This window comes from Phocoena sinus, chromosome 18 (assembly GCF_008692025.1).
Source record: "Phocoena sinus isolate mPhoSin1 chromosome 18, mPhoSin1.pri, whole genome shotgun sequence".
NCBI lineage: Eukaryota > Metazoa > Chordata > Mammalia > Artiodactyla > Phocoenidae > Phocoena > Phocoena sinus.
The window spans coordinates 69,309,875-69,336,882 of record NC_045780.1 but is presented as its reverse complement, the minus strand read 5'-3'; the positions used below and the strand labels follow the sequence as shown (position 1 = coordinate 69,336,882).

The 27,008-nt window shown below is 37.3% G+C and overlaps 1 protein-coding gene across 3 annotated transcripts in view; it reads right to left on the bottom strand.

Annotated features, from left to right (window-relative positions):
• PCCA (propionyl-CoA carboxylase subunit alpha) overlaps positions 1 to 27,008 on the bottom strand; it is a 355,051-nt gene that overhangs the window by 184,005 nt on the left and 144,038 nt on the right. For all 3 annotated transcript variants that reach the window (XR_004346661.1, XM_032611119.1, XM_032611120.1), the window contains one exon: positions 25,493 to 25,643. Coding sequence is in view for 2 of the 3 variants with exons in the window: in XM_032611119.1 (XP_032467010.1) it covers positions 25,493 to 25,643 (151 nt within the window). In the remaining variant the exon portion in view is untranslated. The remainder of the gene's footprint in view (positions 1 to 25,492; positions 25,644 to 27,008) is intronic.

The window sequence follows — 27,008 nt, the reverse complement described above, 5'->3', positions numbered from 1 at the left end:
GAGTTTCACCCACTTGCATGCTTTCACTAACCTGTCCTGACAAGCAACCAGACTAGCGTACTCTTACATCAAGGCAGCATAGCAGAAACGAGCAGATGGGTCCTGCAGGTTGTTTTCCCTCCAGACCTATGTGGGGAGTGCTTAGCATGCACAGTAACAAAACTGAGCCAGTGAAATCACTGCTCTCTCAGCAAACTGCTGATAACTACTTTGGCTGATGCTGTTATGGGGATCCCTGGCCTTCCACACTACCACACGGGATACACATATACAAAAACATGCAGAGACATACAGGAATACTAATAGACATACACATCCTTAAAAATCTGATCGACTGCTTACAAGATCCTAAACTTAACTGAGCTAAAATAAAGCCACTTTGGCACTGGTAAAGAGTAGATAACCTGTCTGTCATGTAAAACCTTGAATACGTTTTGAAAATTTATATTAAACTTTGGCCACATCTACTGCTTTGATATCAATTTCTTTTCTCATAAAAATTACGCATGTTCTAAATGCACTTCACAATAGTGTCTTTATCATGACATGTCATATTTCATACACTCTGACACGGGAAAAGGTCAATGAACAAACGAACTGTCTTCCCATCTTCAACTACACTAATTGAAGGACAGGACTTAGTCATTATAATAATCTTGAAGCTTATCATAAGCAGACAATGCCATGGTCTTTAAAAAAAAAGCTTTGTAAAAATAAACAGATGGGATCCATAATTAGCTCTGTGTGTGTTATGAGTTTGTTTACAGTTTCAACATTTTAAGACATTTTGACATAATTTTAGTGACAAATCATCACCAAAATAAGCATCGACCCTTTGTAAAATAAATGTGACACTAAGTAAAGATCTTATTAGATAGTTTAGAATATATCAATATATTTTTGGAAGCAAACTATGATTTTGAGAGAAACAAGATTTTTAAATTTATTTATTTATTTTATTTTTTCGCTGCATTGCGAGCAGGGGCTACTCTTTGTTGCGGTGTGCAGGCTTCTCATTGCAGTGGCTTCTCTTGTTGTGGAGCATGGGCTCTAGGCGCACGGGCTACAGTAGTTGTGGCACGCGGGCTCAGTAGTTGTGGCTCACAGGCTCTAGAGCACAGGCTCCGTAGCTGTGGTGCACGGGCTTAGCTGCTCAGCAGCATATGGGATCTTCCCAGACCAGGGCTTGAACCCGTGTCGCCTGCATTGGCAGGCAGATTCTTAACCACTGTGCCACCAGGGAAGTCCCAAGAAACAAGATTCTATATGATAAATATAATAAGAAAGGAACGACTGTAAAGCCCCTCTATTAGTGCTAGAAACAAATTTCAAGTAAGAAAGCATCTTACCACCATAACTATTCAAGAGCTGAACCTACTATGTGCCCAAGGGCTCTATATCAGTACTATCCACATATCTTTGTTAAGTGAGAAAACATTTTTAAAAGCTCAGAGAATGATTTAGTTTCATTCTTCTACGTCTAGTGCCCAGAAAAGTACATACTATATAGTAGACAGATAAATACACATTGAATGAAGGAGCAGCAAATCCAGAGTCACACCTATAGTAAGTGGTAGAGGCAGGGTTGGAATTTATGTCACTCCAGAGGCGATATGACCTTCCTGTTCTTCCTCGTGGAAAAATGTATATGAAAGAACGTAGTTAACATAAACAGCTATATAATTATGAGCTGCTGTCTTTTACAAAATACATTATTACAAAGTCTAAAGATTTGGTCAGTCAAAAATTCATTGTAAGGCTCTGTTTCACCTTAGAAGACCTCCCTATAATGTGTAGGAAAAAAAAGTTTATTAGACCTGTATTGAATAGAATCTAAAAATGGACCCACTTTAATCCAACTTAGAGTTACATAAAAGTAACAACATTTTACAGTCTTAATTAGTGAGCTTCAAGTACTTCAAACTAAAGTTAAGTAGATAACTAAAATAATAACTAGCTGCTAAAGGCAAAATCATTAAAGAATTTTTTAAAAATATCCACTTAGGTTCAAGTATTGTGAAAGTATACAAAATAGTCTGACGTACCTGAATTTTTCAGGTAACAGTAATATGTCTTTTTAAAGTAAAACTATTTTAAACATTTTTGAAAGAAATCTTTCTAAATACATTTTAATAGAACTCTGAAGTTATTTAACAGGATGTGTGAAACATTTCCTTTAGACCCTGTATTATTATTATCATCAGGAATCTTGGAAATGTAACACTGACTAAATAACCATGTCTATCCCCCATCCCTGGGAATTTAGGCATAGTTTCCCTGTGCAAGTTAAACTCAACACTTAAGAGATAAGAGCAGAGGTTACAAAGAGACAAAATGGCTGACAGGCCAAAATATAAATCAATGAATGATTTTAAAATATCATTAAAATACTATCCTCTAGCCCTTGAATAAAAATCTAGTGTTTAAAGACAAAAGGCCAGGGATACCCTGTTCTTGCCTGGAGAACCTACCCCTGCAGGACTCTGAGGCCCAAAAGTCAACCCAGGAAGAAGAATGAAAGGCCTGGAAGATTCTGAAATGCAGAGATATAAAAAAATGACTATGAACTCTCTGAGCACACAGCCTGTTGTCCCTTATTTATCCTCAGATATTCCAAATGTTTCCCTTTTTTATCCACAGAAAATAAAACTAGTGAACTATGAAAAAAAGAAAGAAAGAAAAGGAAAGGAGAAAGGAAGGGAGGGAGGTAAGATCAATGGAAAGTAAAGGTGGCTAACTGGAACAAAAGGTTATAAAAAGAAAAAAAAGATTGGCCTCTGGTAAGCCAACAAGTTTACCTTGTCGAACCTAGAAGAAAAAACTACCTCTGAAAGTATGATGCTAATAAACATCTATTCTGAGGGCTAGTATGTGGGGGGAGGGGTGGGGGACAAGGTTTCTGAGTGACTTCTCTGTGGGAAACACTGAGTTACCTGAAGTTAAACAGGCTTATTTAAGAAAAGACTCCTCAGACCCACTAATCTGTGAATATGCCTCAGGACTCTAGGAGGAGACTGTACAGCACTTATGTCACCACACACCTTCTTTTGCAGACTATCTTTATGGACTGAGACTTCCATAGAACACACGCTTAGAAACAATGTCTTTTCTAAAGGTTCAAAACACAAACATTCAAAATACAAAACTCAATTCCCTTATGTGACTCTGTGCTCACCAAACAAATTTTTGGTCTTCATACATGATTTCCCTATTCAACAGAAATGTGTGCTAGTTCCAAGAAACATATGAATGAGGGATCCACCAGATAGTATGATTGCGCATTAGAGATGAATATACTGACATTCTAGTATACAAATCTTGTGATTTAGTCAGCAAAAGTAATACCTAGCCATAGAGAGAGAGAGAAAATACATACACATACAAGCCCAAAAAAGAGTAAGCCCATCCAAGTTAGAATTTCTGAATCCTCAAAGGCAAATTATTGAATGGGATGTATTCATCAAGTCAGTGCTACTCTGCAGGTTCTATTAGTAACTTATAAATCAGTTTGTACTGGCAATGCCCCTATCTCACCATGAATCTTTTGTTCAAACAGATACAAACAACTACAATCATCAAATGCCTTATTATGATACATAATCACACTCAAGATCTAGAATGAGTATGTATAGTTCTATACACCCACCTACATTAGATGGTCACAGTCAGCCAGCTTTTTATAGATCTATTTGCTATTTTAATTTAGTCTTCTTAGTCACCATCGAACTGTCACTATTGTCAGTGTTTATGTAGACCTCTTGCCACTCTTACTAATTTGTTGCTTCAAATGTATTTCTCAAAAAAATAAATAACTGAGCTTATCAAATGCAATGGTGAGGTAAACTAGGTTTTGCTTCACCTGAGTTCTTAACGTATCAAATTTCAATAGTAATAAATTTAGAAAAGCTAAATCTTTCTGGCTTTGTGTTGTCATTATCTACCTTCTGATTCTAAAAGTTATAATCGTAAATTCTGCCACTGCCACTGTAGTCTTTAGCCTTATTCCTCCTTAAATACAAACTAGGAAGTATCTAAAACTAATGAAGGAGAGAATGAGATATGTCCAGAGTCTCAAAGTATCTCCCTATAAGATACCTTCATTAATGACAAGGGGAGAAACACTAACACTACGGTGGAGAAATGCAAGGGATGTCACCTTTTTTTTTTAATTGGAGTTTAGTTGCCTTACAATGTTGGGTTATTTTTTCTGCTGTGCAGGAAAGTGAATCAGTTATACGTATACATATTATCTACTCTTTTTTAGATTTCCTTTCCATTTAGGTCACCACAGAGCACTGAGTAGAGTTCGCTGTGCTACACAGTAGGTTCTCATTAGTTATCTATTTTACACATAATAGTGTATACATGTCAATCTCAGTCTCCCAATTCATCCCATCCACCCCTTCCCCGCTTGGTAACCATAAGTTTGTTAAGAGATGCCACGTTAACGAAGCCAACATTACCAGTAATGGGATAAACAGACATCGCATGCCTCCTATATGGTGCTCAGGAAAGAACAACAGCATTTCTGTAGTATTCTTGCCAAAAACGCAAAGCCTGAATATAATCAAGAGAAAAAAGACAAATGCAAAATGCAGGACACTCTAGAAATAAATGGCCTGTGCTCATAAAAAAATGTAAAGACCATACTTGACCAAAAAAACAAAAGAAAGACTAAGGAACTGTTCCAGATGGAGAGAGACTAAAGAGGCATGGCAAGTAAATGTAACATAGGATCCTGAACCAGAAAAATGCTGTATTTTACTATAAAAGACAATAGTGAACAAGTGGTGAAATGTGAATATGATCTGTAGACTGGATGATAGTAATATGTCAATGTTAATATTCTGATGTTGATAATGGTACTGTGGTAATGTAAAAGAATTTTCTTGTTTTTAGGAAATACATATTTAGGGGTAAAGAGGCACCAGGCCTGCAATTTACTCTGAAATGTTTCAGGTAAAGAAGATAGATACAGAGAAACAAAGATGCAGATATAGATACGAGGATAAAGCAAATGTAAATGTTAGTAAAGGGTGTTCAGAAATTCTTTGTAATGTTTTGCAGTTTTTCTGGACATCTGAAATAACTCCAAAATAAAAATTAATAAAAAGTAAAGCAATGTCACTAGAATTTTTGTTCTTATATTACAAAACATTATTAAAATAAAGATATCTGACTTAATCAACATTATTTTCTCTTCAATCAGAACCCTCTCATTGTGCTAAATAAAAATAATCAACAACAGCTAATTTGTTCAATAATGTTTTCTCTAACTTAAACTTCTAAATACTTTATTGTGTTGATGACCTAATAATTCTAAAGATTTTAAGAATGGGGAACTAGATAACAGGCAAGTATTCCTCGAGGAGAAGATGATTCAGGCAAATTTTAATTACACACTAAAGTTAACTTCAAATGAAAATTAACACTGAGGCAAGTTTAAAAGAGGAGAAAGTTCCAAAAAGTGTGGAGAGAAGTCAGATCAATGAAATTATGTGTTACCTTGGCCACTACAGAGAAGGAGGGTGATAAAAAGTATTCAAAGTTCCTTGAATGGAGGGTAATTGTTTTTCAGGTGGTACGTGGAGGCCCAACTGCTTAGTCAAAGCAGAAGCTGTCCCTAAAAGCAGAAGACCCATGTACATACCATAACTAACATCTCTGTGGCACTGAAATTTACCAAATCCCTCCAAATGCACAAACTTGTTCCCTATTCCACTGTCATTTTACAGACAAGGTACAAGAGATACTCACAAGGGGTATAAGGTAAGTAAATATTAAGAATTTTCTAATATTCAAATAATGTTATTTTAAATTAACATAATTTAAAGTAACTTCTTTATTAAATATGTCTAAACAAGATATTACAAAGACTTAGTTTGTGAAAGCCATTTTTTGTAAGCAGAACTTTTTAAATTCAACTCAGCAAAGCAGTACAGGTATGATTACCTGTTGAAATGTGAGGAAACTGTCCTGTTATATAAAATCGGGCTTCATAATGGTATTTGGCATAATAGGTCTTTTTCGTTTGTTGTTATTCTGGCCTGAAAGGACAACTGATGTCATTATTTTTGGTTTTGCTCTTTCAGTTCAGAGAGAGTCTTTGTCCAGAACAGAATCTAACATATACCTATTAAAATTCTGAAACTCTACCTCCTGAGAATACAGGGTTTCAAAATAAAGACCTAAAGTTATTAGATTTTGATCCACAGGACTCAAAGATAAAAAGCGTGTTGGGAAATAGGCCCCAACACACCATCCCTGTAAACTCACCTTGAAAATAATGGCTATATTCAAGGGTGGCAGTGAAAACTGAACAGTTTCTATTACAGAGCTTTCCTGTTGACCCAAACACAAATAGTCAGATGAAGAAAGGATAAGAGAAATGTTTAGGTGCTGAACTGCATCTCCTCTGCCCAATTCATATCTTTAAGTCCTAACCCTTAGTACCTCAGAATATGACTGTCTGGAGATACGGTCTTTAAAGAGGCAATTAAGTTAAAATAAGGTCGTGAGGGTGGGCCCTAACCCAACATGACTGATGCCCTTATAAGAAGCGATTAGGACACAGACAACACACAGCACAGAAAAAAAGACCATGTGAAGACACAAGAAGACGACGTCCATCTGCAGGCTAAAGAGAAAGGCCTCCAGAAGAAACCCATCCTGCCGACACCTCGATTTTAGACTTCTGCCTCCAGAAGTGTAAGAAAATAAATGTTGCTTAAGCCATCCACTCTGTGGTAACTTGTCATGATAGCCCTAGAAAACTAATACAGGAACAAATTTGAAAAGTTAAAATCTAGATGAGAATCCAGAACACAAAGACACCAAAAATAGTTTATAAAATGCTTTAAAACAAAAAACTAATGAAAAATGCCTGACAAGTTTAACTATTCATATCCATATAACAAAAACGTCTTTCCTTCAACTTTCTAAAAAGACTCAATAAACATTAAGTGAAAGTGTAACATGCCCTTCGTTATATTCTCAGTTTCCTAGGAGAGTAACTTCAAGTATCCCAGAACATCCCAGTTCTGGCTAACTCTAGCCAGTCTGATAATCCTGGCCTCTATGACTTTAAATATAATCAAAATGTCAACTTCTGGGCTTCCCTGGTGGCGCAGTGGTTAAGAGTACGCCTGCCGATGTAGGGGACACGGGTTCATGTCCCGGTCCAGGAAGATCCCACATGCCACGGAGCGGCTAGGCCCATGAGCCATGGCCGCTGAGCCGGCTTGTCCGGAGGCTCCACAACGGGAGAGGCCACAACAGTGAGAGGCCCGCGTACCGCAAAAAAAAAAATGTCAACTTCTGTTCAGATCTAAAATATCACTTCTGGCAAGAATGGAATTTTACAAATTAATTACAAATCCATTTCCCTATAATTTCTCTTATTTCCACCAATTATTCTTTCAGTCAAACAGCCCAATTCATAAAAGACCAAACTCTTTTAGTAGTTTTTAAATTTAAAACTGCTCTGAAATTAGAATACGATATTTGTTCAGTTACAATCCATTCTCAGAAATCAGAATTTATGTTGCAATAATTTTTATTCTTTTAATAAAAGAAACAGCAAAGGATAAGAATCAAGATGCTAAAAAAGTGTTTCTAAAGCCCTCCTGGAATGTAAGGTTCCATACTATACAGAACTCTCCAACGGAAGCTCTGGTTGGATGTGGGGATATGCAGCCTCCGCAGAATTTCAACAGTTCTGTTGTACTTTTCTTCCACAGCACAAGTAGATTCCTCCTCCACTGTAGCAATCAGTATAAGCCACTGACTAAGGTCTAACTAAAGGGGTACAATTTAGCTCTCTGTTCTCAAAATGGTGGAATAGCCAGCAGACCACATTTGGGCATTTAATTACTTTAAGACCTTACTCCTTTCTATTTGGGAGTTTTCTAGGTTTTTCGATCTTTATAGACTATAAAAAGACTGCTTTTCCAAAAAGATAACATCTAAAAATTGCCTAGATTTGGAAATTAACAATTATACACACACACAATTTGGAACGGTATAGTCAAGGTCCTAATATTAATCTTAGCACAAAGGCCTAAGCAGAAATAGTTTATCAATGTAACACTTTTATCAGTTCATTTTTAGAAGAAAGAGTTCCACATCCATTTTTCTCTTGGACTCTTACACAAACACCTTTACAATGAAAAGGCTTCTTTCAAAGCAGTATTTCCACTATGTTTGTTCATTTGTAACAATAATTTTTCAGTCAACTGACAAAAGATTAATAAGAAAAAGTTATTATTAATTAATTTGTGGCTCAGTTTGCCATCTGAAAAAAAATGACCACTGAGAGGGTTTATTAATTATAATGACAACAGTAATAGTAAACGTGTTGGGACTTCCCTGGTGGCACAGTGGTTAAGAAACCACCTTCCAATGCAGGGGACACAGGTTCGAGCCCCGGTCTGGGAAGATCCCACATGCTGCAGGGCAACTAAGCCCCTGCGCCACAACTACTGAGCCTGAGCTCTAGAGCCCACAAGCCACAACTACTGACCCACCGTGCCACAACTGCTGAAGCCCGTGCACCTAGAGTCCATGCTCCGTAGCAAGAGAAGCCCACACAGTGCAAAGAAGAGTAGCCCCTGCTCGGTGCAACTCCAGAAAGCCCGCACGCAGCAACGAAGACCCAACACAGCCAAACATACATACATACATACATACATACATAATAAAAAATAGTAAACGTGTTAACCAATGTTTAACAAACATAGCATGCAGGATATTACTGGTAAGATTCTTACAATGAGGAAGAAGAATGAGTGCTTGGTATAAACCAGGCACTATTCTGAGCATTTAAATGTATTAATTCACTTAATGTTCACAATCCTATAAAGCCAGTGCTATATTACTGTCACTTTAGAGATGAGGGAAATAAAGTATAGAGAAGCTAAGGAACTTGCTTACAGACACACAGCTAGGAAGGAACAGAGTTAGGATTTACTTGTACTAAATGAAAATAGTGGATGTTTGCAATTTACGGAAAAAATGATTAAATGAGTTCCCCATTAGTCTACTACAATTGTTCTGAACCATTCTAGGGTCTAGAACCTCACCAAATCTCTCCCTAGAAAAGTGTGGATCCAATTTCAGAGGGTCCACAGACTCCCCTACAACTCATTAAAGAGTCCAGATAACCCAGGTTAGAAGCTTCTGCTTTGGGAACATGGCAATTCCAACATGGCTCCCTCCCTCCCCACGGTCTCTATTTCCCCAGACTCAGGGAGCTGCTGAGGATACGTGACGTGCAAAGATTTGGGGCAAAGTGACAGCCAACAACAGGTAATAGGCTTTTCTCTCTCGTGGGCTGGGCAACACTGAGAGACTAGCTTCAGAGACCGCTAGGGAAGAATGAGAAAGGCACTGGTCATGGAGACAGCTTGGCCTGCAGACATCCACGGACACTGGAGAGAAACTCAATAAAGGCTCCAGAAGAGTCCCTGGTCTCTTCACCAAAGAGTCTGAGTCAGTAAGCAATAGCTGGATTCTGTCCTTGAGACAAGGGGAATGCTAGGAGACATATGCTCTTGCTGTCCTCAGGAGTAGATATGGTTCTGTCTGCAACCACTTGAAGAACAGTACCCCTAGAACGTTACATCAAAGAGAAGTCAGTACTGAGCACCCAAGACAACCACAGTAGAGGGTGTACCCAACTGAGAAAGGATAAACATTTGGAATAACGATCACACATGTCAAGTGAAATAGAGCGGCTGAGGGACAGAAAAAAAAATTTATCCAAAAAACAGTAAGGGTACTTAGAAACTTCGAAAGTAGCAATATAAGCATACACACACCCCTATACACAATTAGACTTTCTGGGATAAAATAACAATTTCCCAATTATGGAATTAAGTCAATTACTTAGAAGATGATCACTGTTTGAACCTGAATTAGTAGCCTGGAAGGAGAACATAAAGAAATGATATCAAGAAACAGAGCACAGGGCTTCCCTGGTGGCACAGTGGTTGAGAGTCCTACTGCCGATGCAAGGGACACAGGTTTGGGCCCCGGTCCGGGAGGATCCCACATGCCGCGGAGTGGCTGGGCCCGTGAGCCATGGCCACTGAGCCTGCGTGTCTGGAGCCTGTGCTCCACAACGGGAGAGGCCACAATAGTGAGAGGCCCGCGTACCGCAAAAAAAAAAAAAAAAAAAAAAAAAAAGAAAAAAAGAAACAGCACAAATACAAACTGAGAGTAATCATGAGGGAAAAGATATGAGCCCTAGAGGGCTTGTCCAGAATACCTAACCTGCAAATAACAGGAGTCACCAAAGGAGAAAACTAACAAATGAGGAGAGGAAATCGTCACCAGAAGAAATTTCCCCTGAAATGAAGAGACACTTGAATCTGTACAACTGAAAAGGGCACATGGAGCAAAAGGCAGAGTTGATGGATATAAACATATACCTAGTCATGTGAAGAAGAAAAAAAAAATTCCTGAATTCCAATATTTAAGAAAAAGTTGGGTCACCTTTCAGACAACAAGAATACGTTACCTATAATGGAAGACAAATCAGAATGACATCAGACTTAACACTAGAAGCTAGAACAAAGGAGAATGTAAAAACTACAAAAGACTAGAACAGAAACTCAAAAATCCTATACTCAATCAAAATATTATTCCTCTTTCACAGCTAAAGAAATATACTTGAGGATGGGGCATTTCAGAGCATATCATTCACATACTCCAGCTGAGGAAATTATATGAAAAAACTTTCTAAACAAACAAATGAACTAGGGCAGAAATCTTAAAAAAGGAGAAAGAGAAGCTACAGTAAATGAGACATGCCTAGGGGTGTGTACCTAGAAACTAAAGGGACTCTGGAAACAGAATAGATAAAACTACAAGGGAAAGTAACACATAGCCTAGAAGTATGAAATTATCTCAGAGACTCTTTACTGCTGCAAAGTCGAGAGAACCAGTTATATCATCTTTACAAATACTGATGGAGAAAAGGTCTAACTGAAAAGGAGGATGAACATAAATACAATTTTAAAGGACACAATATCGCCAACTTATCAATAGGAAGCAACAGGAATAATTAGCAATTTAATTCAAGCAACAAATAGAAAAAAGAAAAAAACTGGAATATTATTTATAAAACACAAGTAAAGATGAAATAAAATCAAGTATTTAAAGTCAGAAGGACTAAAATTTCATACTAAAAGAAAGAGTGTCAGACTGGGTTTTTCAAAAAAAACGTATGGAACAATTAAAGCAAGTGATACAGAACAGGCAAATAAAACAAAAGAAGCAGGACACAGACATAGAAAACAAACTTATGGTTACCAAAGGGGAAGGTGAGGAGGGATAAATCAGTAGAATGGAATTAACATATATGCACTACTATATATAAAACAGGTAAACTACAAGGACCTACTGTACAGCACAGAGAACTATACTCAATATTTTGTAATAATCTATAAGGAAAAGAATCTGAAAAAGAACATGTATATGTATATACACATATATATAAATAAAAAACTGAATCACTGTGCTGTACATCTGAAACTAACATGACATGGTAAATCAGCTACACTTCAAGTTTTTAAAAAATTTTTAATAAAAAATAAAGTCTAAAAAAATTTTAACTGGGATTCACATATATACACTAATATGTATAACATAGATAACTAATAAGAACCTGCTGTATAAAAAAATAAAATAGGGCTTCCCTGGTGGCTGAGAGTGGTTGAGAGTCCCCCTGCTAATGCAGGGGACACGGGTTCGTGCCCCAGTCCGGGAAGATCTCACATGCTGCAGAGATGGCTGGGCCCGTGAGCCATGGTCACTGAGCCCGTGCATCTGGAGCCTGTGCTCCGCAACGGGAGAGGCCACAGCAGTGAGAGGCACGTGTACCATAAAAAAATTTAAAAAATAAAATAAAATTCCAAAAAAAATTTTTAATAAAAAAAAGTAGGACATGCAACATGATATGAGTCAAGGTGGAATTTAAGATTAAACCACTTAAACAAGATAAAGATATTCTGTCATGATAAAAGGCAAACAGTAAGGTATTTCCTTACTGTATTTATATTACTCTCTTCCTACTTTCCAACTCCTGAACACCCTCTAACTATCACTGTCTAGGGATGTTTTTTCCTAAAAGAACAGGGGAATATAGAGCCAAAAGGGAGGTGCTTCCATTACGGGTGAGGTTAGATCAGATAATATCTAGCAGTAATTTAAACTCCAGGAATATGAAGAATAAATTCTAGTGCCCAGATAGTTGGGAAGGGCTCAGACAAACATAGGAGCAACACTGGCTACAATGGGGAGCAAAGGCTGCCTTCTGAGTTTAGACCCAGGAGGTCTTCACTTTTGCCTAAACTCAGTTTGCCATGAAAATTCCAAAGAGAGCAGATGTTTGGATTTGCCCTCCTTTGGGCATCTGCCTGACTATGATTAGTGTGTGAGTGTATAACGTGCTCATGAGTGAGGGTTTTGTCGAGCCGAGTGTGTAGGTGTATTGTCCGTATTTGTGTTCACTTTTTTTCTTGATCTCATTTGTTCAGATTTTTTAATCTCTTGTGTTTTCTAGAGCTGCTCATGTCCCACCCCCACCTTTGTCTTTGCAGTACTCAAAAGTTATTTTCTTCCCATCAAATATATGCTGGCTAGAACAAGAGTTATTTCTGCTAGGCAGCATCTTACCCCCAGAGCTCTCCAGCTCTACTGCCTAACAGTTTTAAATCGGAGATTGAAGAGTCAGTTTTTCCAAACCACCCGTTTTCCACGTTAGTTTGCGAGGCCTTTTCAATTCTTTTCGACTCCATGCGCCTCTGCTACACTGATATGCTTACGGTGTCACCAGTTCCAGAGACGAAGGGGAAAAGGTGCACCAGGGCCCACCTAGCAGATGGGTTAGGTTGCTGCTGGGAGGTGGGGTGTCACTGTTCCCTTTGTTCAGGCAGGCTCTTTCCAGGACCCCTCAGAAACTGGTCTCCACTCCTCTCCAGGGCTCTTCTCATCCCTCTATTCATATGCGTGTGTGTGTATTTTCCCTGTGAAACTGGCAGTGACAGTAATTTCCCACCCAGAGAGAAGCTTGTGGTCCATGATGCTCCAAGAATGAATTTCCAAGTATCTGCCAGTGGAGGTGCAGAAGCTGTGACAAGAGTGAGTCAGTGTTGCACTTTCAGAGCAACTGCATACTGCAGTAATAAATGGAAAATATCAGCAAAAAAACAAACAACAACAAAAAACACACACACAGGCAAACAGTAATAAACGTATACTGTACGTATTATTTTGTAGATATATATGTAAACATTATTACAAGTGCAAGTAAAGCTGAGAGATGTATACTGAAGTAGTTATGGATGAAATTATTTAATGTCTGACATTTGTGTTAAAATACTCCAGCTATAAGGAGTAAAAGCAAGGAAAAGGAGGCATACATATAGGAAACAATACTAGCCAAGTTAAAACTGCTCTAAAAAATAAAATCTTATTTTTTAATAAATTATGAAAAACTTTATATATCTAAGACATCCTTGCATTTCTTTCTAAATAAAACACATCCAATTTAAAAAAAGAGAAAAGATATAGAGGAAGTGAATAAAACAATAACTTTCAATAACACTGGGTTTTCTTTTGCTTTTTTTTGTGAACTTGGGCAAGTTAATAACTTTGACTTTTTAATAGATATTACTTCATAAAATACTGAAGGTCTATCACAGAAGGGTCTAGAAAGATCTTTAAAGGCCTACCATTGAGAATGATACCAGCATCAAATGGATTCACATCTAAGTCTGAATTTTTAAAGAACAGATAATGCCTATTATTAACTAGACCCCAGAAAAAGAATACTCCCACAGTTTGCTTCGAAAAAAATACATATAACTTTATTACTAAAATCTGGTAAAGACAGTATTTTAAAAAGAAATAAAAATATTTATATTCACAAAATCCAGCAAAATACCAAAAGGAAAATCACTATGTCTAATTAAAATGTATTCCAGGAATATAAAGGAAATGTATCAGAAGAGTCCATAATGTTAATAAATTAAAAGATAAAAGGGCCACTTCTTGCCTTAACAGTAGTAACTGGTAGATAATTAGGAATTTTGACCACAACTAGGGACAAAGAGGAGATCTCACAAGCCTTTAGAAGGAGAGAAAAATTTTTAATGATCAATAATCAGATGTACCTCAATATCAACAGTAGAAATTAAAAGAAAGCAATATAAGGCCTTCAAAAAGTCAATGAAAAATTATTTCCAATCCAGAATTTTATATGCAAAATTCTAAAAGAAAACTTAGGAAAAAATTGTGACCTTAGGTCAGGCAAAGATTTCTCAGGAACTACATCAAAAGCACAATCCGTAAGTTAAAAACTTGGTAAATTGGGCTTCATCAAAATTAAAAAATTTTGTGCTTCAAATGACACCATTAAGAAAATAACAACGGGGGGACCTTCAAGATGGTGGAAGAGTAAGATCTGGAGATCACATTCCTCCCCACAAATACATCAAAAATACAACTACATGTGAAACAACTTCTACAGAACATCTACTGAATGCTGACAGAAGACCTCAGACTTCTCAAAAGGCCAGAAACTCCACACGTACATGGCCATGTGTCTGACAGAGTCTTGGTGCTCCTGCCAGGTGTCAGGCCTAAGCCTCTTAGGTGGGAGAGCCGAGTTCAGGACATTTGTCCACCAGAGACCTCCCGGACCCACATAATATCAACCAGTGAAAGCTCTCCCAGAGATCTCCATCTCAACACTAAGAGTCAGAGCCACTCAATGACCAGTAAGCTCCAGCGCTGGACACCCCATGACAAACAACTAGCAAGACAGGAATACAACCCCACCCATTAGCAGAGAGGCTGCCTAAAATCATAATACGGTCAGAGACACCCCAAAACACAACACCAGACATGGTCCTGCCCACCAGAAAAACAAGATAGAGCCTCATCCACCAGAACGCAGGCACCAGTCCCCTCCACCAGGAAGCCTACGCAACCCACTGAACCAACCTTACCCACTGGGGGCAGACACCAAAAACAACGGGAACTACAAACCTGCAGACTGTGAAAAGCAGACACCCAAACACAGTAGGTTAAACAAAATGAAAAGACAGAGAAATACACAGCAGGTGAAGGAGCAAGGTAAAAACACTCCAGACCAAACAAATGAAGAGGAAATAGGCAGTCTACCTGAAAAAGAATTCAGAGTAATGATAGTAAAGATGATCCAAAATCTTGGAAACAGAATGGAGAAAAAACAAGTAATGCTTAACAAGGACCTAGAAGAACTGAAGAGCAAACAAACAGTGACAAACAACACAATAAATGAAATAAAAAAATTCTCTAGAAGGAATCAATAACAGAATAACTGAGGCAGAAGAACAGATAAGTGATCTGGAAGATAAAATAGTGGAAATAACTACTTCAGAGTAGAATAAAGAAAAAAAAAAAGGAAAGAACTGAGAACAGTCTCAGAGACCTCTGGAACAACATTAAACACACCAACATCCGAATTATAGGCGTTCCAGAAGAAGAAGAGAAAAAGAAAGGGACTGAGGAAATATTTGTAGAGATTATAGTTGAAAACTTCCCTAATATGGGAAAGGAAATAGTTAATCAAGTCCAGGAAGCACAGAGAGTCTCATACAGGATAAATCCAAAGAGAAACACACCAAGACACATATTAATCAAACTATCAAAAATTAAGTACAAAGAAAAAATATTAAAAGCAGCAAGGGAAAAGCAACAAATAACATACAATGGAATCCCCATAAGGTTCACAGCTGATCTTTCAGCAGAAACTCTGCAAGCCAGAAGGGAGTGGTAGGACATATTTAAAGGGATGAAGGAGAAAAACTTACAACCAAGATTACTCTACCCAGCAAGGATCATATTCAGATTTGACGGAGAAATTAAAACCTTTACAGACAAGCAAAAGCTAAGAGAATTCAGCACCACCAAACCAGCTTTACAACAAATGCTAAAGGAACTTCTCTAGGCAGGGAACACAAGAAAAGGAAACGACCTACAATAACAAACCCAAAACAATAAAGAAAATGGTAACAGGAACATACATATCGATAATTACCTTAAATGTAAATGGATTAAATGCTCCAACCAAAAGACATAGACAGGCAGAATGGAAACAAAAACAAGACCCCTATATATGCTGTCTACAAGAGACCCCACTTCAGACCTAGGAACACATACAGACTGAAAGTGAGGGGATGGAAAAAGATATTCCATGCAAATGGAAACCAAAAGAAAGCTGGAGTAGCAATTCTTGTATCAGACAAAGTAGACTTTAAAACAAAGACTATTACAAGAGACAAAGGACACTACATAATGATCAAGGGATCAATCCAAGAAGAAGATATAACAACTGTAAATATTTATGCACCCAACATAGGAGCACATCAATACATAAGGCAAATACTAACAGCCATAAAAGGGGAAATCAACAGTAACACAATCATAGTAGGAGACTTTAACACCCCACTTTCACCAATGGACAGATCAACCAAAATGAAAATAAATAAGGAAACACAAGCTTTAAATAATACATTAAACAAGATGGACTTAATTGATAACACAATTGGAACAGGACATTCCATCCAGAAACAACAGAATACACTTTCTTCTCAGGTGCTCATGGAACGTTCTCCAGGATAGATCATATCTTGGGTCACAAATCAAGCCTTGGTAAATTTAATTAAACTGAAATCATATCAAGTATCTTTTCGGACCACAATGATATGAGACTAGATATCAATTCCAGGAAAAAAATCTGTAAAAAATACGAACACATGGAAGCTAAACAATACACTACTTAATAACGAAGTGATCACTGAAGAAATCAAGAGGAAATTTAAAAAAAAAACTAGAAACAAATGACAATGGAGACATGACGACACAAGACCTATGGGATGCAGCAAAAGCAGTTCTAAGAGGGAAATTTATAGCAATACAATCCTACCTTAAGAAACAGGAAACATCTCGAATAAACAACCTAACCTTGCACCTAAAGCAATTAGAGAAAGAAGAACAAAAAAAACCCAAAGTTAGCAGAAGGAAAGAAATCATAAAGATCAGATCAGAAATAAATGAAAAAGAAATGAAGGAAACGATAGCAAAGATCAATAAAACTAAAAGCTGGTTCTTTGAGAATAAAAACAAAATTGATAAACCATTAGCCAGACTCATCAAGAAAAACAGGGAGAAGACTCAAATCAATAGAATTAGAAATGAAAAAGGAGAAATAACAACTGACACTGCGGAAATACAAAGGATCATGAGAGATTACTACAAGCAACTATATGCCAATAAAATGGACAACCTGGAAGAAATGGACAAATTCTTAGCAATGCACAACCTTCTGAGACTGAACCAGGAAGAAATAGAAAATATGAACAGACCAATCACAAGCACTGAAACTGAGACTGTGATTAAAAATCTTCCAACAAACAAAAGCCCAGGACCAGATGGCTTCACAGGCGAATTCTATCACACATTTAGAGAAGATCTAACACCTATCCTTCTCAAACTCTTCCAAAATATAGCAGAGGGAGGAACACTCCCAAACTCATTCTATGAGGCCACCATCACCATGATACCAAAACCACACAAGGATGTCACAAAGAAAGAAAACTACAGGCCAATATCACTGATAAACATAGATGCAACAATCCTCAACAAAATACTGGCAAACAGAATCCAACAGCACATTAAAAGGATCATACACCATGATCAAGTGTGGTTTACCCCAGGAATGCAAGGATTCTTCAATATACGCAAATCAATCAATGTGATACACCATATTAACAAACTGAAGGAAAAAAACCATATGGTCATCTCAACAGATGCAGAGTAAGCTTTCGACAAAATTCAACACCCATTTATGATAAAAACCCTCCAGAAAGTAGGTATAGAGGGAACTTACCTCAACATAATAAAGGCCATATATGACAAACCCACAGCCAACATCGTCCTCAATGGTGAAAAACTGAAACCATTTCCACTAAGATCAGGAAAACGACAAGGTTGCCCACTCTCATCACTATTATTCAGCATAGTTTTGGAATTTTTAGCCACAGCAATCAGAGAAGAAAAAGAAATAAAAGGAATCGAAATAGGAAAAAAAGAAATAAAGCTGTCACTGTTTGCAGATGACATGATACTATACCTAGAGAATCCTAAAGATGCTACCAGAAAACTACTAGACCTAATCAATGAATTTGGTAAAGTAGCAGGATACAAAATTAATGCACAGAAATCTCTGGCATTCCTATACACTAATGATGAAAAATCTGAAAGTGAAATTAAAAAAACACTCCCATTTACCACTGCAACAAAAAGAATAAAATATCTAGGAATAAACCTACCTAAGGAGACAAAAGACCTGTATGCAGAAAACTATAAGACACTGATAAAAGAAATTAAAGATGATAAAAATAGATGGAGATATATACCATGTTCTTGGATTGGAAGAATCAACAGTGTGAAAATGACTCTACTACCCAAAGGAATCTACAGATTCAATGCAATCCCTATCAAACTACCAATGGCATTTTTCACAGAACTAGAACAAAAAACCTCACAATTTGTATGGAAACACAAAAGACTCTGAATAGCCAAAGCAACCTTGAGAAAGAAAAATGAAACTGGAGGAATAAGGGTCCCTGATTTCAGACTATACTACAAAGCTATAGTAAGCAAGACAGTATGGTACTGGCACAAAAACAAAAATGTAGATCAATGGAACAGGACAGAAAGCCCAGAGGTAAACGCATGCACCTGTGGTCACCTTATCTTTGATAAAGGAGGCAAGAATATACACTGAAGAAAAGACAGCCTCTTCCATAAGTGGTGCTGGGAAAACTGGACAGCTACATGTAAAAGAATGATATTAGAACACTCCCTAACACCATACACAAAAATTAACTCAAAATGGATTAAAGACCTAAATGTAAGTCCAGACACTATAAAACCGCTGGAGGAAAACATAGGCCGAACATTCCATGACATAAATCACAGCAAGATCCTTTTTGACCCACCTCCTAGAGAAATGGAAATAAAAACAAAAATAAACAAATGGGACTTAATGAAACTTAAAAGCTTTTGCACAGCAAAGGAAACCATAAACAAGATGAAAGGACAACCCTCAGAATGGGAGAAAATATTTGCAAATGAAGCAACTGACAAAGGATTAATCTCCAAAATTTACAAGCAGCTCATGCAGCTCTATATCAAAAAAACAAACAACCCAATCCAAAAATGGACAGAAGACCTCAACAGACATTTCTCCAAAGAAGATACACTGATTGGCAACAAACACATGAAAGAACGCTTAACATCATTAATCATTAAAGAAATGCAAATCAAAACTACAATGAGATATCATCTCACACCAGTCAGAATGGCCATCGTCAAAAACTCTAGAAACAATAAATGCTGGTGAGGGTGTGGAGAAAAGGGAATCCTCTTGCACTGTTGGTGGGAATGTAAATTGATACAGCCACTATGCAGAACAGTATGGAGGTTCCTTAAGAAACTAAAACTGGAACTACCATACGACCCAGCAATCCCACTACTGGGCATATACCCTGAGAAAAGCATAATTCAAAAAGAGTCATGTACCACAATGTTCATTGCAGGTCTATCTACAATAGCCAGGACATGAGAGCAATCTAAGTGTCCATCGACAGATGAATGGATAAAGAAGATGTGGCACATATATACAATGGAATATCACTCAGCCATAAAAAGAAACGAAACTGAGTTATTTGTAGTGAGGTGGATGGACCTAGAGTCTGTCCTACAGAGTGAAGTAAGTCAGAAAGAGAAAAACAAATATCGTATGCTAACACATATATATAAAATCTAAGATGGGCTTCCCTGGTGGCGCAGTGGTTGAGAGTCCGCCTGCCGATGCAGGGGATGAGGGTTCGCGCCCCGGTGTGGGAAGATCCCACATGCCGTGGAGCGGCTGGGCCCGTGAGCTATGGCTGCTGAGCCTGCGCATCCGGAGCCTGTGCTCCGCAACGGGAGAGGCCACAACAGTGAGAGGCCCGCGTACCGCAAAAAAAAAAAAATAAAAATAAAAATTAAAAAAAAAAAAAAAAAAAAAAATCTAAGAAAAAAAAATGGTCATGAAGAACCTAGGGGCAAGATGGGAAAAAAGACACAGACCTACTAGAGAATGGAGTTGACGATATGGAGAGGGGGAAGCGTAAGCTGGGACAAAGTGAGAGAGTGGCATGGACATATATACACTACCAAATGTAAAACAGATAGCTAGTGGGAAGCAGCCACACAGCACAGGGAGATCAGCTCGGTGCTTTGTGACCACCTAGAGTGGTAGGATAGGGAGGGTGGGAGGTCGACGCAAGAGGGAGGAGATATGGGGAGATATGTATATGTAGAGCTGATTCACTTTGATATAAAGCAGAAAGTAGCACACCACTGTAAAGCAATTATACTCCAATAAAGATGTTAAAAAAAAAAAAAAAACCCAAAAACTTCACATGGAAAAGTAAGAGTAATCAGAAAGAATACTCCTACTGGATACTGTATTATAATAAAAAGATATAACATCTAAAATAGTGTGGTACCAGCACATGAATAAACAGAAAGGTTAAAAAAAGAAAACAGTAAACATCTGCATACATATGAGAATTCAGTACATAATGAAAATGACTTCTAATTAATGTTGAAAAGAATGATTATTCAATAATGGCTGTGACAAACAGGTAACCATTTGAAAAAAATAAAATGAATTCCAGATGAACTGAAAATTTCACCAAGGAAGATGAAATTAGTACTAAAAGAAAACATGGAAGAAAAATGTTTCAATTATAATTGAGTAGGAAAAGTCTAAGTATATTACAACATCAGAAATGATAAAGAGATTTAGAAATTCAACTGCAAAATTTAAAAACCAAAATTTTCTCCCTAGGAAGAAAAAATATATACAAAGTCCAAAAGACAGGCGACAGGTGAGAGAAAAGTAGCCACAAATCCTATCTGTATATTTTATACCTACATTCATTTGTTAATCCTGCCATGAAACAAACACAGTTCCTGGACTGGAGAAGGAAGCAATTGTTTACTCACAGAGCATCTTCACACCATTTCTCACACCCCAATTCCTCATGGGTCTAACGTCCCTGTGCGTGCAGAGGGTTGTCCACCTATCACAGGGGCAGAACCCCAAAAATATTTATCTCAGAGCTTAAATAAGAGTTGCTGGGGACTTCCCTGGTTGCGCAGTGGGTAAGAATCCGCCTGTCAATGTAGCGGACACGGGTTCGAGCCCTGGTCCGGGAAGATCCCACATGCCACAGAGCAACTAAGCCCGTGTGCCACAACTACTGAGCCTGCACTCTAGAGCCCACGAGCCACAACTACTGAGCCCATGTGCCACAACTACTGAGCCTGTGCACCTAGAGCCCATGTTCCACAACAAAGAGAAGCCCCCGCAATGAGAAGCCCGTGCACCGCAACGAAGAGTTGCCCCCACTCGCCACAATGAGAGAAAGCCCATGCACAGCAACGAAGACCCAACACAGCCGTAAATAAATAAATAAATAAATGTATTTGTTAAAAAAAGAGTTCCTGGCACGTCTGCCCTTCTTCATCTCTGGAGAGAGAGCAAACTTGGCTCTGGGAAGTAAACAAATCCTTCTGGGGAGAGAGGAGGAAGGCCTCTATTTACCAATCTGGAATGTCAACAAATGGCTCTGGGGAAAGATAATGCTTTCTCTCTAGCATTCTATCTTTAAAGCTGTTATCATTTAATCAGGTGCCAGAGGTCTTTGGTTAGAAAGCCCTCACTCTTTAAAAATGTGAAAATATTCATGGAGCAGTGCTTCCTGATGATATCACAAATGGCTAATTTCCCAAAAAAATAAAAATATCTGTAAGTCAATAAGAAAACCCAAAGGGCAAAGGAAATGTAAAGGAATCTATGAAGAAAAATTCATCCTCACTCATAATAAGAAAAATGAAAATGTGACACATTTTTCACTACCATACAAAGATCCAAAGGCAAAACTTGCCTTTTGGCCAGGCAAGTTCTTCTATAAAAGGCAACTTGATAATACTTCACTAAATTATAAAAGGACATATCCCTTTCCAGGCAATTCTACTTCCACATATGCAAAATGATGACGTATAGGGTCTTTCAATAATTGCACTATTTGCTAGAGCAGAATACTGCAAAAATTATCGCTAGGAAACCAATGAAATTATATGACTGTACATCCATACAACTGAATATTAAAAATCACAAAAATGGGGCTTCCCTGGTGGCGCAGTGGTTGGGAGTCCGCCTGCCGATGCAGGGGACGCGGGTTCGTGCCCCAGTCTGGGAGGATCCCACGTGCCGCGGAGCGGCTGGGCCCGTGAGCCATGGCCGCTGAGCCTGCGCGTCCGGGGCCTGTCCTCCGCAGCGGGAGAGGCCACAACAGTGAGAGGCCCGCGTAACGCATAAAAAAAAAAAAAAAAAAATCACAAAAATGAAGAAGATAATGCTTTAAATTAGGTATGGAATACTACAAAAGATATATTTTTAAGTAAAACAAAGGTTGTCTCTGCAGGAAAAATACATGGTTGTGGTAACAAAAATGTGGTATGGGAAGTTGTTTTTCCAATGTATACTCTTCTGAACAATTTAGATTTTCTTTTAACCAAGTATTACCAATTCTTAGTATTTCAATTCAATGAAGTAGGAAACTATAAAGTTATTCAAGCAAAATTACATATAATTTATTTCATTAAAATAACATTTTAATAAAATGGTATTTTTTGGTAAAGTATCCATATCTATCCATCTTTCAAATGAAGACAGAAGGAAACAGGTGAGCATGGGTGGATACATATGTGCACTCCTACTAGGAGAAATGAACAGAGACCATTCCAAGCAAAGGGGTAACATGATAAAGGCACACAGAGGTCAAACTGAATTCAGGGAAAAGAAAGGAGAGATTAGGGCCACAGAGAAAAGGGACTTGTAATGCAAAAGCATTTGAATTTTATCTTTCAGCAAAGGCAAACAATGACTTTAAAAACAAACATATATGGGGATAGCATAGATAATCCTGATACATAAATTCTGACCAGACTGAGAATAAAACCAGTATTTATGCACCAAACGTGGTGACTTTCTCAGTGTTTCTCTTTAAGGAGAAACAGTATTTATTTCAAATATCGCTCTTAAGAAAATCCAGCAAAGTGAAGATGCTACTCACATTTCTATTACCAGGAAAAAATGTACAAATACTAAAGCTGGAAAAAGTGAGTTCAATCAGGAAATTTCAAGGAAAAAAAAAAACACAAAGAAAATTATAGCTCTCCAGGCTCAAACTGAAACACTAATTAGAGATAACATATATCTTAGAAGATAAACAATGTGGTGAATGTGCCTTAAGTATTATAATTTAAGGTTAGCAAAGAAATTTGAAACAGAAAATCTACTACTAAAAGGACATTTGAATTGTTTAAACAATATCGGAAAGACGTCATTGAAATATCTAAGAATGTCTTTCTGAATACTAATCCAAGATGCTTTTTCATGCTCCCATTCAGTTTCACCCTCCACCAGCAAATATCCCTCCATCACACAGATGCTTCTTAAAAAAATCAAAATTAATTTGTCTGGTAACTGACAAGATTACTGCCACTGGAAGCAAATGCAAGAGAGAAAAGAGATAGTTACACATTAAATGGGAGACAAATTATAAAAGTGCTATTAAACAGCATAAAATTAGGTACTATGAGATCTAATATAACATTCTTTATGAATTTCATTTTTTCCTGAAATTCATTTATAATCTTTTTTGAGGGTACTGAACATAATTTCCTGGCAAGCCATCCATGAAACAAACTATAAACGTAGGTACCTAAATGATTTAGACTCCCTACACAGAATTATTTGATAATAAATATCAACTTTTGGAAGTCTTATAACAAAAACAACCATGGGCCAAACTTAAAAAAAACTTACAGGCTGAGATAAATGAGCCAGAAACAAATAAAAAATAAATAGATTGAAAAAAAAATCAGAACGTAGTAACAAAGTGCCATAAACAAACACTTGTTATTAATTTTGCAAATTCTGTTAAATACCCCAACTAAACCATCTAGTATTCATTGTGCCTTGAATAAAATATACTGTAGTCACTTCAAATTGCATTCAGAATCGTATTACAAGCTATTAGTCTCATCATGACATAATAGTCTCCATTTTAATCAAAAACATGATTTACCAGCTAATTATCTAATTAGACATTTTCATTATAAAGACGTATTTTTAATCAAAATCAAATTAATCTTTAAAAGGCAAAATTCTGCCACTTCTAAAGATGTTCACAAGAATAGAATACAAGCTAAAAAAGTTATTTCAAGCAGGAGTATCGTAAGTTTTGAGCAAAAACTGAGGTTAATAACTATACAAACTATAAATATGTATTACCATTGGTCTCAAAATGCATCTAGATACATATATTCTTCCACAGTAAATGAAAATCAGTCTCATGGTATAATCTCATAAGCACAATGTTGAGAAAAGAAACCAAATATAAAAATCATACAATATAATCCCACTGATTTAAAGTTTAAAAAAGAAACAGGCAAAATTAATTCTATTTCCTAGGTGTGCATAAATAAAAGGAAGAGCTATCCAGAAATGTAAGGAGATGTTTAGAATTCAGTCAGAATAGTAAATAAGAAGATGGAAGTGAAATCACTGAGAAGGGGAAGAAGTTGAGGGGCGGGGGTAAGAAGTGCTGGGCATTTTGGTACTTCCCGATCCTACTGAGGCTTACGTGAACTCTTGCTTTTAATAATTTTTTCAACTACACATTTGTATTCTATGTCATGTTCTGTATGTGTATGTTAGTTTACAATTTAAATCCAAGAAAAGGGGGAAGAAGGAAGGAAATAAAGCCACTAGTTACAGCACCAGTGGCTTCCAGAGACCTTGACTGAAACTGAGGAAGCATATCCCTAAAGTCAAATTCCAGGGCAGCCGCTTGATTTCTCAACCTCATAACTGTGGCAGAGGTGTCAGTTCCTCTAGAAGCCAGTTCTGAGGGTCATTCCTGCAAGTTCACTCTAGATACCCTTCCTTCCTCCGTCCCTTCCAATGACTGGTAAGCCCTTAATCCCTTTCTATTTATCATATCTAGAGTAGTTTCTCTTATCAGCACATGAACCCTAACTAATGCACTTCATCAAGAAAGTTCAAGAAAAAAAAAAAAAAAGGAATTTCCAATATGAAGTATTAACAGTAACAAAGCAGAAGGGCTAGACACTGACCATTAAATTAACCTGATACTTATCTGTCATTTCCAACAGATTTCTTAGCATAAGCATAAAAACTAAATATTTAACACTTTAAGGAGCTGATTTTTAGCTTTTATAACACAAGAAGGGGTGGTAAAGAAGGGAAAAGTATAGAGGCGTGGAGAGGAATGAAAACCAGAGTTTCTGTTACCTGGAGTCTCGTATTCATTTCCAAGAAATAAAAATTCTTTTTTGAGTCCACAAGGAATTCTACGGTTCCAGCAGAAGAATAATTTACTGCTTTGGCAAGGGCTACAGCTTGTTCTCCCATTGCTCTTCGAGTCTCAGAATCCAGAAAAAGGCTGCAAATAAGAAAGAGTAATTTCCTACATTTTGAACAAAAACTAAGTAATCTTTTGTGTGCATTACATAAAAATTTTCTTAAAGTTTACTCAGATATGATCATCTGTATCAACTTAAGATTTCATATTATATGCTTTATATATGCTTATAATGTATGCTTATTGTGTTATTAAGCATAACATGTTTAAATAAATCAACTTAAGATTTTTATAAAACATCTGAACTTTCCACACTACACTGCAACTTCAATCTATAAAATATACAATTACTTTAGCACAAGTAGTTGTTTCCTATGAGTAAAATTTAACATATATATTCATAATTTCTCCAAGTAAGATTGGAAGTCGTGCCCTATAGAGAAAATGTGTGTTAGGTGAGCTTCCTTCAGGCAAGCATTATAGCGCTGTGGGCCAAGACGGTGAGTTCAAGGTTAATGAATCAATAGTATGTATTAAAATAAGGTGTCTTTCAACAGAAACACATACAAAACTAGGTTATGTATTAATCGGTTGATGAAAATGTTCTGATGAGAGGCTCACAGAAACTTAATTCTGTATTTCCCCTAGGAGCAATGCTTCAGTATTTATTAATTCAGTGTTCACAGTGACTTTATAAAATATAACTACCACAGGACTTCCCTGGTGGCGCAGTGGTTAAGAATCCGCCTGCCAGTGCAGGGGACATGGGTTCAAGCCCTGGTCCGGGAAGATCCCACATGCCGCAGAGCAACAAAGCCCATGTGCTGCAAATACTGAGCCTGCGCTCTAGAGCCCGTGAGCCGCAACTACTGAGCCCATGTGCCACAACTACTGAAGTCCTCGTGCCTAGAGCCTGTGCTCCGCAACAAGAGAAGCCACCGCAATGAGAAGCCCGTGCACTGCAGCAAAGAGTGGCCCCTGCTCGCTGCCAACTAGAGAAAGCCTGCACGCAGCAACGAAGACCCAACACAGCCAAAAATTAATTAATTAATTTAAAAAAAAACATAACTACCACAAATAACAAGAATCCACTGTACATCTAATAAATCCTCAAAACTTTTGTTTCACAATAAAAAAGCACCTTCCAGCAGGCAAGTAAAAGGGTTTCAATGAACCCTGAAAAGAATATTATCAAATCATTTCTGCATTTTCACATATTTTGCTTCTACACAAAAAAGGCTCTGAGAAATAAAACACTGACTACTTTTCTATTTGTGGATTAAAATTATTCTCAAATGTGTAAGATTTAGATGACATTTTATGAACTTTTTATTATGGAAGAATATAATGAACTTGCACATACCTGTTTCCCATATGTAACAATTATTACTACATAGCTATTCTTGTTTTGTCTATGCTGCATGTCCACTTTTCTACCAGCTCCCC